The 14,726-nt window shown below is 41.6% G+C and overlaps 1 protein-coding gene across 4 annotated transcripts in view; it reads right to left on the minus strand.

Annotated features, from left to right (window-relative positions):
• The window catches only part of RTEL1 (regulator of telomere elongation helicase 1), a 50,377-nt gene extending 41,094 nt beyond the window's left edge, over positions 1–9,283 (minus strand). For 3 of the 4 annotated variants that reach the window (XM_054218805.1, XM_054218806.1, XM_054218803.1), the window contains exons 1-11: positions 8,987–9,111; positions 8,725–8,842; positions 7,377–7,575; positions 6,920–7,013; positions 5,911–5,992; positions 5,245–5,305; positions 4,934–5,009; positions 4,125–4,209; positions 2,930–2,995; positions 889–1,042; positions 531–569 (exon numbers count right to left, since the gene is read on the minus strand). In XM_054218805.1, coding sequence (XP_054074780.1) covers positions 531–569; positions 889–1,042; positions 2,930–2,995; positions 4,125–4,209; positions 4,934–5,009; positions 5,245–5,305; positions 5,911–5,992; positions 6,920–7,013; positions 7,377–7,575; positions 8,725–8,842; positions 8,987–8,988 — 976 coding nt within the window. In that variant the 5' untranslated portion in view covers positions 8,989–9,111. Of the gene's footprint in view, positions 1–530; positions 570–888; positions 1,043–2,929; positions 2,996–4,124; positions 4,210–4,933; positions 5,010–5,244; positions 5,306–5,910; positions 5,993–6,919; positions 7,014–7,376; positions 7,576–8,724; positions 8,843–8,986; positions 9,112–9,253 lie in introns of those variants that run through there. The other variant, XM_054218804.1, reaches the window with a different exon arrangement.
• Between the last annotated feature and the right edge of the window lie 5,443 nt (positions 9,284–14,726).

The following is a 14,726-nucleotide window of genomic DNA, read 5'->3' on the forward strand; positions in this document are numbered from 1 at the left end:
TCTTGATTCTGTAAACAAATCAAAATGATCAAAAACACCTTCCTAGCTATCATCTCTAAATATTCGTATTCAACTTTAAGAACTTCTATAACCTTGATTCTTAGATGAACCTTAAGTTGTCAGCGAAATGTTAAACTCTTCTATATAGACGGGGAAAGTTCTTCTTGGAAATCCTTTGTAAACATGAGCTATCTCAAGCTCTTGCTATTAACTTTATGTAGCATCATGTTTTTACAGAAGAATGATGCAACTAATACAATTCCAGCACACTCACGAGATTAGAAAACAAGGGAACTTCCTAGCGAAGAAGGAAGTGATGCATTTATCTGCCAAATCTCTCGTCTTTTGGGGAAAAAACTAACTAAATATTCCACAAAATTCTCTGAAAAAAAAAGAGACAACTTAAACCTCCATGAATTTCCCAATTACGAGCAATGTCTACAGAAATGCTACATGAACCTGATTTATAGTTGTTGACCTTTTGAAACTGTTTCAATAACAATTTTCAACAAAACAAAAAATAACCTTACTCTTTATCTTTGCTATATCTTCAAGTTCCATGTTCAGTCCTGTTGAAGAAAGGAAAGATTTCAAGGGGATGTTTCATTCCTAGTTTATGGCTTTTCTGAAATTATGCATATGAAGGCTAGAACCGTGTCTATGAAAAACCATAAGTATTCCACCCACTGTTCTGTTTCATCACCCCTCATGTCACATTGGTTTGGCCAAGTCTTCTCATGTTTGTCTGACAGTGATTACTAATTAACAATAATGTATCTACTAATGAGAGTAAATTTTCCAGAAAATGTTAGGAAAAGTTATTTTCTAGTTCTTGGCAGTGGCACCCTATAATCCCAGTGAAACAGTGGTTTGTAGTTGTCAACACACCTGAACTGGCCAACTCCATATTGAATTCAGCATTTATTTCATTCTGTTGAACTACTTTGGCTTGTTCTTCCAGTACGACATTTACAGCATCCATTGCAGAAGCCAAATCGTAGGGTGTCAAGTCAAAAGAAGATGACTCCTCACACAACTTCTCCTAAAAATATACGGAATGGAAGCATTACTTGGACTGCTCTGTGTGTTCTATGCTCAGGCAATTTCATAGGTGATAAAATCCAGATGACCAGCCTTGATTTCATTTCTGATCTCCAGCTCAGGCCAGAGGACATTTTACAAACACCTTAAGACTTTGACTATTACTAGACATCCTTTTTTCTGAAACATAGAACAGATTTTGCCTCTTCCACATTATCAACATTCTACCATTTCCACCTAGTAGCAAATCACTGTCATCATTAAGACCCCTTTTGTTTTTAATAGGCGTCACCTTCTCTGTGTTTTTAGTGTTGCGGCTGATAGATTTTCCCTGACATCCTTTTATTTCTCCTACACAGTCACCTAATAGCTTGCTGTCTGATGACAAATTGTTCAAGTAGCAAATTTTTTAGTTGCAGAATCATTTTGTCCTTTGAAAGAGCTACTTCCCAGCCCCTCTCGCACTTGCAGGAAATACTTGTATCCCTATATTCACTCATATGAAGACATGGTCCTTGCCCCTCATGATCTTGCATTCAGAGAAGGGGGCATAGAGAAAAAAAAGGGAAGGGAAACCATGAAAAAAAAAAAAAAAAAAAATCAGTAAAATGCGTATTATTCATATGTAAAACCTGGGCCAAAATGTATGCCAGAACAAATATTATTATAGAGAAGGAAAGAAACATACAAACTTTCAATTAAAAAAAAAAAAAAGTAGTAATGGTTTCAACACTCACCAAACTGGTAAGTTTGACAAAACTCTCTATGACCTTGAAAAATAAGTCATATACTGTTTTGTCACAAATTTTTCACTCATGAGAAGACTCATCTTCCCTGAAGAATAAAGAGAAATAGTAAGAACTAACCTACACAAAAATTGGACTGCAATAGCTATGAAGAAATAAGTTATAAAGAAAAAAGCACTGAACTAGCTGCAAGTCAGTTTTACTTCAGAGTAATTACTAAGTTTCCACATACTAACATGAAACAGACAGTACCACGGGAGAACTATTGCACAATGAGTAGTTCTACAATAGACGTTCTAATTAATTTCTGCATGCAGACATCAATAAATATTTTTAAAACACTATAAATGGGAAAAAAAACCCCAAAAATCCAAACAACTATGACTGGATTTCCACCGATTTTTCAACAGAAAAAAAAAGATGTTCCGATGAAAGGAGAATATACTGGACGCAACTCTGCAACTATCTCTAGTGAAACATGGCACGTGCTCCAGTGGCCTGTTTACTGAAAGAACAACACACAGTCAGAAAATAAACCTGGCAGCTGTTTATCAGAAGTCCCACTGGGAGGTTGTTCATGTGGCAGAAAAAAAGGGACATATTTCAAATGTTCCTTTGCATTTCATTATTTCGGCAAAGGGCTGCAGTTTTGAGCCAACTAAGAGAAGATTTCATAATGCAACACTTTTCTGTTGTTTTTTTTTTCTTTTTTTTTTTTTATTTATGAATGAAGACTTGAAAATTTTGTAAGAGTGACATTTGGTGTCTACTGCACTTGGACAGCCGATGCGGCTGAGCTTCAAGAATGGATCTTTCATGACTTCTGACACCCTGGAACAGAAGTGTCCAAATAAGAAAATGAGTGCCCTCATAAATTTGGAGATCCGCCCTTCAGGAAGAAACTATCATCTTGTAGAAAATCACAGTAGCATCAAAGGGCTGTTAATTAAACTACAAAGCTTTAAATGTCACGGAAACAAGAAATATTAATGATAATGAACATTAAGAACTGAAATAGCTAAGTACAGATTTTACAGGCTGTTTGTAATAGGGCACAGGTGAAGTTTGTGTGAAGTTTGGTGAAAGTTTGGTGAAACTTTTGGTGAAGTTTGAAAAATGGAAACAGACCAGAAAAAACTTACCACATTGTGAGCTTCATCAAGTATCACCACAGTCCCCTTCAGGTCTAAGTTGTGCGCTTTCCGGCTCTGAAAGATGAAGAAGAGAGAGAGAGATGGACAAAAAAGTTAGAGAGAAATATAGAACTGATTTAACTGAGAAATGGGCTCAGGCAACAGATTTGTGTTTTCATGTATTTCAAATTATTTATTTATTGTTAAGAAAACAGCAAGTAATTGCTGTGGCTACCTAATATATAAACCATAGAATTGTTTTCTCTGGAAATGAAGGTGATAAAATGCATGACATAGAAGTTTATGGAGGTTACTATTTACATTCTAATTTAAGAAAAAACCAAAACCTGTTGTACTGTACTAGGATACAGAAGCTTAATCAGAATTAATTTCAGTCCCTATTTTACAGACAGGGCTGTGGGAGGAGTGGGGTGCGAAGCAGGGGGATTTGCCCTGTTTTTACAAATTTATGCTTCTGTCATCTTTGCGAGAAGTGGGTGCTCCGAAAACACCCCCAACACTACCAGAGCATATAACTTCATTTCACAATGCTTCTTTGCTTAAGGTGGTCAGAGATTTTTTAAATTTAATGTTATTCTTTCATTTATAAACATTTGGTCTTTTTGCCATTTGTAGCAATGGAATGTAATCTGGCTTTTACTATAATTCATGGATTACTGCAAGTTGCATGAAGATGTCAGCAGATTTGTTTCCTCAATAGAGTTTTCAAAGGTTTCATTTTCTATCCATGAAATATGGACAACTTACTGCAACCACCTTTTTTTTTTTCCCTTTTTTTTTTTTTTTACAAAGCCAGCAATTTTTTCCAAGAGAGATGTCCAAACTCTACTGAAAAAGATTCCTTATTCTAGAAATCCCACAGTTAGCTGCAGAGTATGCAACTGAAGATTTGCATTCAGGAGGCGAATATCAACAAACAAGAAAGGCATCACTTTCTGCAAAGCTAGTTCTATAACAACAGCAAGACCTCAAACAAAAAAAGAAATATTTCTTAACTGGGTTAAAGAACTTTACAGAGAAAAACACAAAAGGGGTTCTGAATTAACTAGGTTTTGATTAGTTTTGAAGTATATCGCATAATGCATTCACTTGCTCTGCATCAGTTCTTCACAGCTCGCCCGCTAATAGCCAGTGTAAGACAAATAGAAGAACAATTGCATTTAACAGCAAAGATATATGTTACCTTTGAGTCTAGTAAATAGTTGTAAGGCATAAAAATAATATCTGCTTGCTGCTTCAGGCTTCGAGAGAGATAATAAGGGCAAGCTCTGTTTAAAAAAAAAAAAAAAAAAAAAGTAGTACAAACCATGAAGTAACACTTGCAGAAATATTAAGAGTGCGTTCATGTACTATATTTCATACTCTCAAGGGTTTCTAATCAACTTCTTAACGAGTTGAAACTGGCATGTTTAATTTTAGGGCAGATGATTAGCTCTATTCACACAACACAAGTGAAAAGAAGTACAGGAAATAATACCTAGCTGTGCAGTTCAACAAAACAAAGAAAAAAGAAATTAAAGGAGAAATAGTGGCATTCATTACAGCATTATCATTTTGCTTCTTTAGGCTAGAAGTCAATGCTGCGCTAGACTATTTTATCGCAACAAATCCGTCACCTCATCCTCTTCGATCTGAAACAAAACTGCAATATCATTTGTCATGACAGATGATATTGGCAGCCTCTGCTCAAGCAAGAAATAAAATATTGGTGAGCCTGACTCTGATCCGATTCAGTCTTTACACAAATAAGGATTGGAATAAATCGTTGTATGATGAAAACTGCAGTAACAGAAGCTAAGGCTGTAGTGCACACATGATTTTGTTGGAAGCTGTCTCTGCAACATATTTAGCCACTCTACTTTGCGTTCATCACTGTTCTGCCACTTTAGCGTATGTCAAGTTCATACCAAGGTATTAATAAAAAACAAGCAGAGGAATAGTTTTCACTATTTTCACAAGTAAGGGGGAGTAAGGTCAGCGGGGATCACTTACCTGTGCTTGTTTCCATTTTTAACCAAGTCTTCGATATCCATGATTGATTCAGTCAGTTCTTTCTCTGTACTCTTTTCTGTGAAAAATTACATCACAACCACAAGCTTAGGTAAAGGTATCACACAAAGACCTGTTGTTACCCTGATCATCGCGCTCATCCACTTCCTAACATTCCGTTCTTGAAAGACACTAACACAGAGCAAAACACTCACGCACAGGCAGATTCTGCCAACTCTTCCAAACTTCTCTTCCTGCCTAGCAAATCTCTCCCTCTCCAAAAGACAGGGCTTTACTTCCATGGCCAAACTCACCTTCCACATTGTTATAGAAATGACACGCATGAGCCATCACTTTCATTCGGCACATGTAGATCTGTAAAATACAGTATATTTTAGCCAAGAGTAGCACAGCTTGTCAGCACTGAAAAGCCGGTTAAGGGTTGAAGAGGTATTAGTTTTCTGTAACATCAGCTAATGAATACATGCTAATCGCAGTTCTTCAGTTTTAAAATCACGTGTCCTTCTGTCCACCTTAAAAGTTATGCTCTCTTTTATGCAGCACAGAACCCTCAGATGCTCAGAGGAAATTTTGTTACTTTTTGCCACTAATACTTCTCAAAACAGTAATATTTGATATTATTTGTTAAAATAACGGGTAAATCGATAACTGAAGCACTATTTTGAAATTATTGCTGCTCTTGAAAAACACTTAAGTGGCAGATCAGAATCTGCAAACAATTAACTCTCACGTTCTACACAATCCTTCTCTCGACAGAAAATGCTACCAGAAACTCAGAATTAAATTTTGCACTCATAAAACTAGAAAGTAAAAGTTCGTCGAAACACATTTAGAACTACTATATTTCCCTACAGCCTCCAGCAGTTAAACAACGTCAGAGTTAAGAATTACACACCATGCACCAAAGCAAAGCAAAAAGCCTCCATGTTCTCACTGTGCTTTCAAGGCTCTGCTCTGACCTGCATGTGGTTGCTCTCCTGTCGCTTCACTTCAGGATTGATGCAAAGCTGCTCTCTGGAACCCAAAACGCATATCTTTGGCCTGTTCAAAAAGAATACACAAAGCTGATGTTAAAATTAAGGCGAGAAAGGAGAACACAGTTGTACACGCCCAGGTTGGCTATAATATATCAAAAACGAAAGGTTCGGCAGAAACATGAGCCCAAAATAAGGGTCAGAATCAGAAACACTAAGTAAGTTAATCTGTTTGTAACAGCTGTATATGTTACTTGACTTTATGGTACTGTATTTCTCCTGGTAGCAGTGGGTGGTAATAAGCAGCAGTTTACAGCAGGAAGTAATGAGTAGCAACTTAAATCATCCACTATAAATCTGGGTTCTGTTATGACAGTTCAGATGCATAAGCCGTGGCCTCTCATCTATGACAGGCTCTTCCAAGCTGGCTGTGATATTTAGAGTAAGGTTGTGACAAGAACTAATGCATTACAAACATTCACAATACTTTTTTTTTTTTTTTTTTTTGCTTATTACAAGGCTGTATCTTTATGAGAAACACACAAACAAATGATTACTGCTTGTCCAAGGAGCTCAGTCACCACCTGAAAACTCTGACAGAAACTGGTATAGCAAAATCCAAAGTTCCCCATAGATTTACATCAGCCTAAAGAATTCAACTTTGTAATGGCTTCCCACTGCCTTAACTGCCCCAGGAAGAAAAAAAAAAAAGGAAAAAATATATGTAATTTTAGAAATAAATGTGTGAAGTAAAGAATCAAAACCAGACCAAATTCAAGAAATTCTATGATCAAAGGAGATAAGAGAAACCGTGAGTATGAAAAAAGCTCAAACCCAGCAACAAAGAAATCCAGATTACATACATACATACTAAGAGAACTACATTTCTCTGGATAACGGTTTTTTTATACATTTATCCACATAAATTCAAACAATAATTAATGGTTTCTCTGCCTTTTCTTTGAATAGGAACATTATCCAAAATCATATTTACCTGTAGACTGTGTTCTTTAATTCGTTAATGACCTGTGTAAGTTGTGAGTGAGTTCTGGAGGCATAAATTATTTTAGGAATGTCAGTGTAATAAGCTGCCAAATAGAAGAGAAAAAAAGCAGAAAAATATTATTAGCATGGAAAGAAGAACTAGAGATATTATTAGCCTCCTTTCCCGGCTGGTACTATGGTAACAGTTTGCCTTGTAGAGAGAGCAAGAAATTTTGTCATTTAAGTATTCACACACAAAACGAGCTAGATGAGTTTCTAATGTTCTAAGAAAAATTAAAAATATGTAAAACGCTTTTAAAATCTATACAATGGTGAAACCGTGCTTCAGCTGCTAAATGGCTCCGTGACTTTTATAATTACGTACTTATTACAAAAGACAGATAAAAGCAAGTGTTCATTAACCTTCCTGTATCACCCCTACTGAGCATAAAAATCACAGTACTTACTCGGGATATCAGCATCTGTGGCAGCATTGCCCCAGGATGACATGGGTCTGTCAGGAAAGAGTTCCACGCCATTCATACGCTGGGCAATTTTACGGGCTGAGATAGTATCTTTAAAGTGTTCCCGCCAAGCCAGAGTGGAACACAGCAGGCAGAGGGTCTTTCCTGTGCCTGTAGGGCTCTCCAAAATTCCATTCACTTTCTTTAGTGAAGAGAAGTAAAATTAAAAGGGAAAAAATAAGCAATTTGGGGATTCAACTGGAACAGGTCTTTGTGCAGTACTGCATTTCCTCATTAAATAAAACAATCACTACCTGGTAAACTCTACCATACGACAGAAACACACAGACACCTCACAAAGTTGTTACAAATGCACAACCTCTAGGACCCTCTAATCAATTTAGCAAAGCTCAATCTAAAAACCCAGAGCCAGCTATTATCCTTTATTTAAGAATTCTCCACTCTTAGCGTAACTAGAATGCATCAATTTCAGCATAAAATACCTGAAAATATTAGAAGTCATTGCAAAAAAAAAAAAAAAGCAGAAAGTCACCCGTAGATTACAGACTGACAGTTTCCTTTACAATTAAGACTATATCCCACATCATAGTTTAGGCATAAAATTTTGCAAGCACTTTTAAACATCTTGTCCTACCGGACGTTACAGTTTTAAAGCTCATAACACTAAAAGTTGCAGAAAAACTAGCAGCTTGGCTTGCACTGCTGTGACAATTCACGTTCAAGTATATTAAAAAGTTTTATATATATAACAGGCTTACAACACTTTTACTTTAAAATGAGAAGGTACCAAGCAGGAATCAAGCCATTGCCCACGCCAAGGAGGAATGCTGAGCCATGTGGATAGCCAAAGTTTCCACAATAAGCTTGTTTGATCTCTCAGAAGCACAGGGACCACAGAGATCTGTTAACCATCTCCAGAACAAAGATTAACTATTGTAAAAAACATTCTCTTGTTTGACGTTTGATCCGTAAGATTATCCTATTGTAGATAAAATGATTAATTACACTAATAGTCCAGGGAATAATCACACAAAACCAAATCCCAGATAATTAAAGACAAAACTGCACAACACAAGGACTGGTTGTTCAGCTTCTCTTCCTTTTCTCGAGAAACATTCTACTTACTTTTCTACTGACTGCCACCAGCACATTGCTGGGTTTTTAATAACTATATAGTAAATAAAAGTACAAGTGAAACAAGGTCAGAGAAGATTTGGAAAAGGCAGCATACAGACCACAAAAAGTAAACTTGAATTGTGACAACCTCTTTTCATTATTATGGTTAGAGATGAATGAACCCAAATGCCTCGGGGCGGGGGGAGGCACTCACCTTCTGCAGGCACTCGAGCACCTTGGCCATGTAGGCTTCCTGGCACTCGTAGGGCTGGAAGGGGAAATCCACCGTGATGCCGTTCAGCGTTATCTTGGGCATGTTTTCCCTCACGTACCTGCAAGGAAGCGCAGGCCCGCGGTTTACCCTGCCGCCACGCCACGAAGGGGCTGCACGGCCGGTGTCACGTAGAGCGACCGACCGGAATCGGGGCAGGTTCGTTTGCACAACGGAATACCGAAAAGCCCGCATTTCGCCTCACATTTCGGGACGGGAGGTCACGGCAGCCCGAGCAGGAGGCTCACGGGCACTCGGGGCCCGGCCCGTGCGTGGCCCAGGACCTCCCGCCTGCTCCAGTACGCCCGGGCCCGCCTTCCCGGGACCCCCGGCCCGCTCCGGCCCGCCTTCCTGGCACCCCATCCCGCCTTCCCAGGCCCCTCCGCTGCTCGGGCCTGCCTTCCCGGGCTCCCCGGCCCATGGCGGCAGTTGCCATGGGAACGTGGGCAGCGCGGCGGCGGACGCCCCTCACCTCCCGTTCAGAATCCCCGCGCCTGTGTCACGTGCCACCACCCACCTCCCTCACGAGCCGTGCGTAACTTCCGCCCGGCGCTCCCGCGAGAGCTGCGGCGTTGCCTGGGGAACGGGGGTGGGGAGGTGGCGGTGGGCTGACGGTGGGCCTGGCCTGGCCGGGGCGGCGGGGGTTCCTGCCCGCCTGGGTGGCGGGGGGCTGGGGTGTCTGCTGTCGTCTTCTGTGAGCCGTGGTGGAGGCCTGAGGGGCCGCGGGCAGGAGGGGATCAAAGCCGGTGGGGTTTGGGCCCGCAGGGAAGCGGGACTCGGGCCTGGGGAGAGGCCTCAGGTACTGGGTGGTTCAGCTGGAGGGTCCCACAGCCGCTTTCCCCCGCTGTGCCCGGGGCTGAGGCCGAAGTTTGTGCCCGAAGAGGCAAAAGATTGGCTGTTTGGTTGCTAAAAGTAGCAAAGCAGCTGCATTCTAAAGCCTCTCAGCGCCGCTCAGTTCCCCCGGAGTGTGTGAGCACCCTGGGGTGAGGGCCCCCCGGGACTGGCATTTCTCCCCTTCCATTAACGGCCCAGGGGAGCCATATGATAAGTGATGCCCTTGACCAGAATTTCTCTCCCGGACACTGTTCTGCTTTGTGCTATGCATCTGCCACCCTTCAGTGGTAGTGCATGTAGGAGAAGGCAGAATATTACAGGATTCTTTGTTGAAATTGTCAGTATTTAAGATATAAGGGTTTCTATGTTATTACATAGAGCCTTGTAGCTTCTGCACTGACAACACTGATGAAGTCTGACGGGTATCTTTTGTTAGAGGTGAATGTGCAGCTCCTTTGTTCCTTGCTTTGCTTCATCACGATTCTTTGAGCCTTCAGTTCCCTCTCTGTGTCCGTGCACAAGGCCAGAAATGGCTGCGTCGGCATTTCAGTTGCTCAGACTGGGCGTTGGTTCCACGTATGTGTGATGATAGCGAATTCTGAACTGCTCTGGATTGATGGATTACTCAGTCTGTAAGACTAAAGTGTTTTAATAAATGGATAGGCATCATTTACCTGTATCCCCAAATTTTGCAAAACTGTATTTGGTGCAGTTATATGAGGAAGAAGGTAGGAAGAAAATACTTTACATGCATCTCTCTGTACTTTATTGCTGCATCCCATGCTGTTAGGTGGTTGCTGCGTAGGTGTGGAACAGGATGTCGTTTATTTTATTGTAACTTTAAAATGCCTTTTTTCCTAGTAAACTGCACAGCTCGTTTGTATGTAGAAGTGTTCTGATATTTAAAGAAAAATAGTTAAGTTCCTTAACTTAAAAGGAACAAATCTTGAGTATATTAGGTAATCTCTTAAACTTCTGGTACATTCTTCAGTTAGGGGAGTTTATGGGTGTTGCTATTTTAGTTGGCAGCCTTTAAACATCTTGAGCTGAACTTGCCTGGCTTGTAAACTGTCTTTAATTGTAGCCAGTGGGCTAGAGAGCGTTGAGTTATTCCTTGGGATCTTCATGGCATTCCACACAAAATGTAACAACTGGTTTTGTTCGTGTTCCTGACTCTGAACTCTTTAACTTGATACCGGCTGTGCAAGATTAAGCTGCAAAAGCAATGCCTTTGTAAAGACTGTAAAATGAGAGTGTGGGATAAGATATTTATAATGGAGAATAAAGGTTTAAAACTCATCATAAATACATGGAATACTGGGTCATTATTATTTCCTCTAAATATATGTTTTCTACATTGAAGAATAAATAGTGTATTGTATCAGATTATTTTAACTTCTTTAAGCGATGTTGATTGAAGCAGCGTTACCTCCTGAGAGAGGGGAGCTGGAAGGTTACCAAACCCAAAAAAGAGTGTGAGTCAGCAGATGCGCTGGTGTCCAGCGGCCAACGTGAGTCAGCACCGGCTGAGCGCTCCTTATCCTTCTGGAGGGCTGGTTCTCTGCACCGTTTACCTTACATGACCAAAGCTGCAGTGCCAGCACTGGCGAGTCTGTCTCCAGCAGCACTACGCCAGTTTCTTCTAAAGACTGAGAAGGGAGAAAACAAAATTTTGAAGAGAAAAATTTCTTATTAAGGTTGCAAAAGAATTGTGCAGGTTTACTGAAGCTAGAACATCTGTTTATGTTGGGATACAGACATCATAAATAAAGGTGTTGGTCTTGCACCTGGATTGTCGTTCTGGTGTTTGGCTCCCCAGGATAAACCCTGAGTTTGGAGAGGGAGGATGAGGGAGAAGGGGAGAGGTAAAAGAATTTGTCGGAGCAGCACAGAGGGTTATATGAAAGGCCAGTCCCTACACCCATAACGGCCTTGACGTGCCACCCAGAGAGCAGGAACCACGGTGTCTGCACTGCTTACGCATTAGTGCATGGCGACGATCTTGGGTGAGCTATTATTGAGGGAAAGTGGTGCCTTCAAGGGAAAAAAAAACAAACGTACAGAAGAAAAACCTTGGAAAAGATGATCCTTAAACTCTGTGAGGAAATGGGCGTGTGAGTGGCTGAACCGAGCTGCAGAGAACCCGGCAAACCGAACGTTTGTCTGGTACAGAAATACAAAGTGGATAATCGTCATTTTTCTTCAGAGGCTGCCTAGGCAGAATTCTCTTCCCAGATAAGCAAGAATCTTGAGGAATGGGACAAAAGAGTTTGAAGAACCACAACCACCAGCTGTGAAACTCCCGCAGATCGCATGAAGGTTATTTTTCCCCCTTTCAGATGGGAGTGGATTAAGTTGCTGTTCGTTGTCTTTCTGAGGCGATGTGATGGTTCCCATAGCAACAGCCTAAAACTTTTATTTGACCACAAAATGATTTGATTCCTTTGAATCCAGATAATCCAGAGCCTTTCTGCCTCTTTACTGTTGGGAAATGAAACTGCTTTCCTCTTTGACGCTCCAATTTTAATCACAATCATCCTGTTATTAGGAAGGTGAGTAAACACCCATTTTAGAGATGAAGAAACCGAGGCAGGTGGGATTAGTGCTTTGGTGGAGGAGAAGGGAATCACTGGAGCAGAGCTCACAGAGATCACTTCAAAATTCCCTCCTCTCCACCATCTGTAGCTGCTCAGTCACGAAGCTTGGCGCTGCTGGCTGTACGTGCGCGCGATGCCCATCGTAGCTGGGCAGACCCCAGGCTGACCCAAATTCGCACCTTTATGTGACTGAATTAGTACAAATCTTCCTCTTCTTCCACATCCTTTGTACAACGTGGCCTCATTTCTCAGGCGCACGACGGATCCTGAAGAGGAACCATCAGAACAACCCTCTTGTTTCTCTTGCCTTCAGGGAAACATTTTCCTGAGTTCCCCGCTGAGGTGGCTGTCATGGTTTCTCTCCCTCCGTTCTTCTTCTCCTTTCTTTTGTATTATTTTACAATTTCAGGGGGTTGACTGCTGCCCTATGCGTAATTTTTGTTGTTATTATTATTTCTTGCCAGCTAAGGCAGCTTCTCCCAGCTTGAGCCCGCAAATGGTGGCGGGAGGTCTCATGCCGCTGCTGTTGCCTGGGTACCAGGAGTTTCAGCCTCCCGTATCGCAGTCTCCCTTTTAGACCAGATGATTTTCATCTTTCAGTGTTATTTCATCAGTCAATAGATAAAATTGTTCCCCAAATATTTCATGTTGCGAGGTGTGCTTCTGCCAGCCTCGTGGCCACAAATAGCAACGTAAAGCGTGCCGGGATTGTGACCCTTCTGGTAACAACCACAAGTTGCAAATCTTCCCCCGTGAAGTGCCCCAGGCAAATGTTCCCTGGAATGACTCATGAGGATCATCACGGGTCCCTTTTTTGGGAGGAGTTGAAGAGAGAATCTTTTCCGTCAGTTTTGGAATTTTTGTTTTGTTTTCAGCATTGTTGAAAGCAAGAGTTCTTGGAACAAGCCCTTCCTGTGTGGAAAGACATCTAGGAATATATTTAATTGTTAAAAATGTTGATAATGTTTGTAATGAGATAGTGAAAGAAGTGCATGCCACAAAATCAACTTCTTTGCTGATTCTCCGTGAAAAATCTATTGTTTCCTGGTAGTCTGCCCGGTCAGACGTCATGTGTGGTGAAGGCACAGGACACAGGAGCCAAATACTCACCAATTTTCCCTAATCCTTATCTGGGATAAAATACCCAGTGGCTTCAGATGCTCCCTAGTGGAATGCTTCCCTAAGGAAGAACTTGAAAAGGTATTTACATGTAAAATAAGGAAGAAATATCTCCCAGTGTTACAGATGGATGCAGAATTAATTGTATTAACATTATCTATATGAGAGGTTACCTAGAAAGCGTGAACAATATTGGAGCCGCAGTGTATCCTCCAGTTTGCTCACCTTTTCTCATACAGTGTATTCCACTGGGACACGTGCCATGGCACCTCGAAAGTGTTCTGCACCTTTTGCTAAATAAAAGGAAGAGGATGCATACCGGATTTATACCCAGAAACTCCAGAATTTCGCAAGAGGTTGACAGACCCTCTCAGGTTTGGTAGGTAAGTCAAAGCCAGGCCTTATCCTGAATAAAGGGGCGGGGGGAATGATTCCAGCATTCAGGTGCCCGGGATAGCTGCCTTCGTCTGTTAATGGGGAGTTTGGTTTTGAAACATACGCAATTCAGCCTGCTGCCTTCAAGGTAACCTATAAAGTCTTAGAGATTCAACCCAAGGAGAAAGTAGAGGGAGTTGCAACTACAAAACAAGCCTTGGACAGAACCAGGATTAATGGTGATAAAAAAGCTCCTGTTCCAAACGCACGCTGAAAATTTGTGGGTCGTGTTAATGTTATTCTGAATTAGACTTATTTTCTAGATATTTTTTTTTCCTTTTGCATACAGTGTAGAGGGAATAGGACACTTGGAGACCAGGGGAAAAAAATTAGGAAAAAAGGGAAATCTCTGTCTTTTTAACTGCCTGTGGCCTCTGCCCCTGGCCAAGCCGGAGCGCCAGCAGCTCCTCGAGCAACCTGTAGTTCCCTGCAGCTGCTGGAATTGTTTGGGAGTGTCTGCATTGCAGCGTGCTGGGAGATTTGGGGTGTTTTCAGCCATGGGGGATGTGCAGCCGGCAGGATAACACCTGGCACGAGAGGGCCAGAGGCTGGGAGGATCGTGTGGGATCTCGTGGGATCCTATGGGATCAAACTGCAGGCACCGAGGTGGGGTTTGTGCAGCTGCAGTCGGATGGGTGCCGCTGGCAATGGGGACTGGGGACGGTTCCTTGGTCCTAATGTGTGTGTGATAGTCTGAAAACACGGATGCATTAGCCCCTAGCAACAGCCACAAATGGAAATGATGGAAGTGATAGAAAACAGAAGAGAAAAGGAAAAGCAAAGAGGTTCTGCCTGGGGAGGGAGGTAGAAACCCAGAGAAGTCCCACTGGATTCAGAAGGCTCCGTTCTGTTTTTCCTCCCCTACTTTTACAGCAGTTTCCCTTCTCCACCCCCAAACTGCAGCCCCTTTTGTGCCCCAGCGCTGGTGCAAAAAAAAACCCCCAAAACCTAAAAATGCTG

The sequence above is a fragment of the Rissa tridactyla genome, chromosome 12 (assembly GCF_028500815.1).
Source record: "Rissa tridactyla isolate bRisTri1 chromosome 12, bRisTri1.patW.cur.20221130, whole genome shotgun sequence".
NCBI classification, from domain to species: Eukaryota; Metazoa; Chordata; class Aves; order Charadriiformes; family Laridae; genus Rissa; species Rissa tridactyla.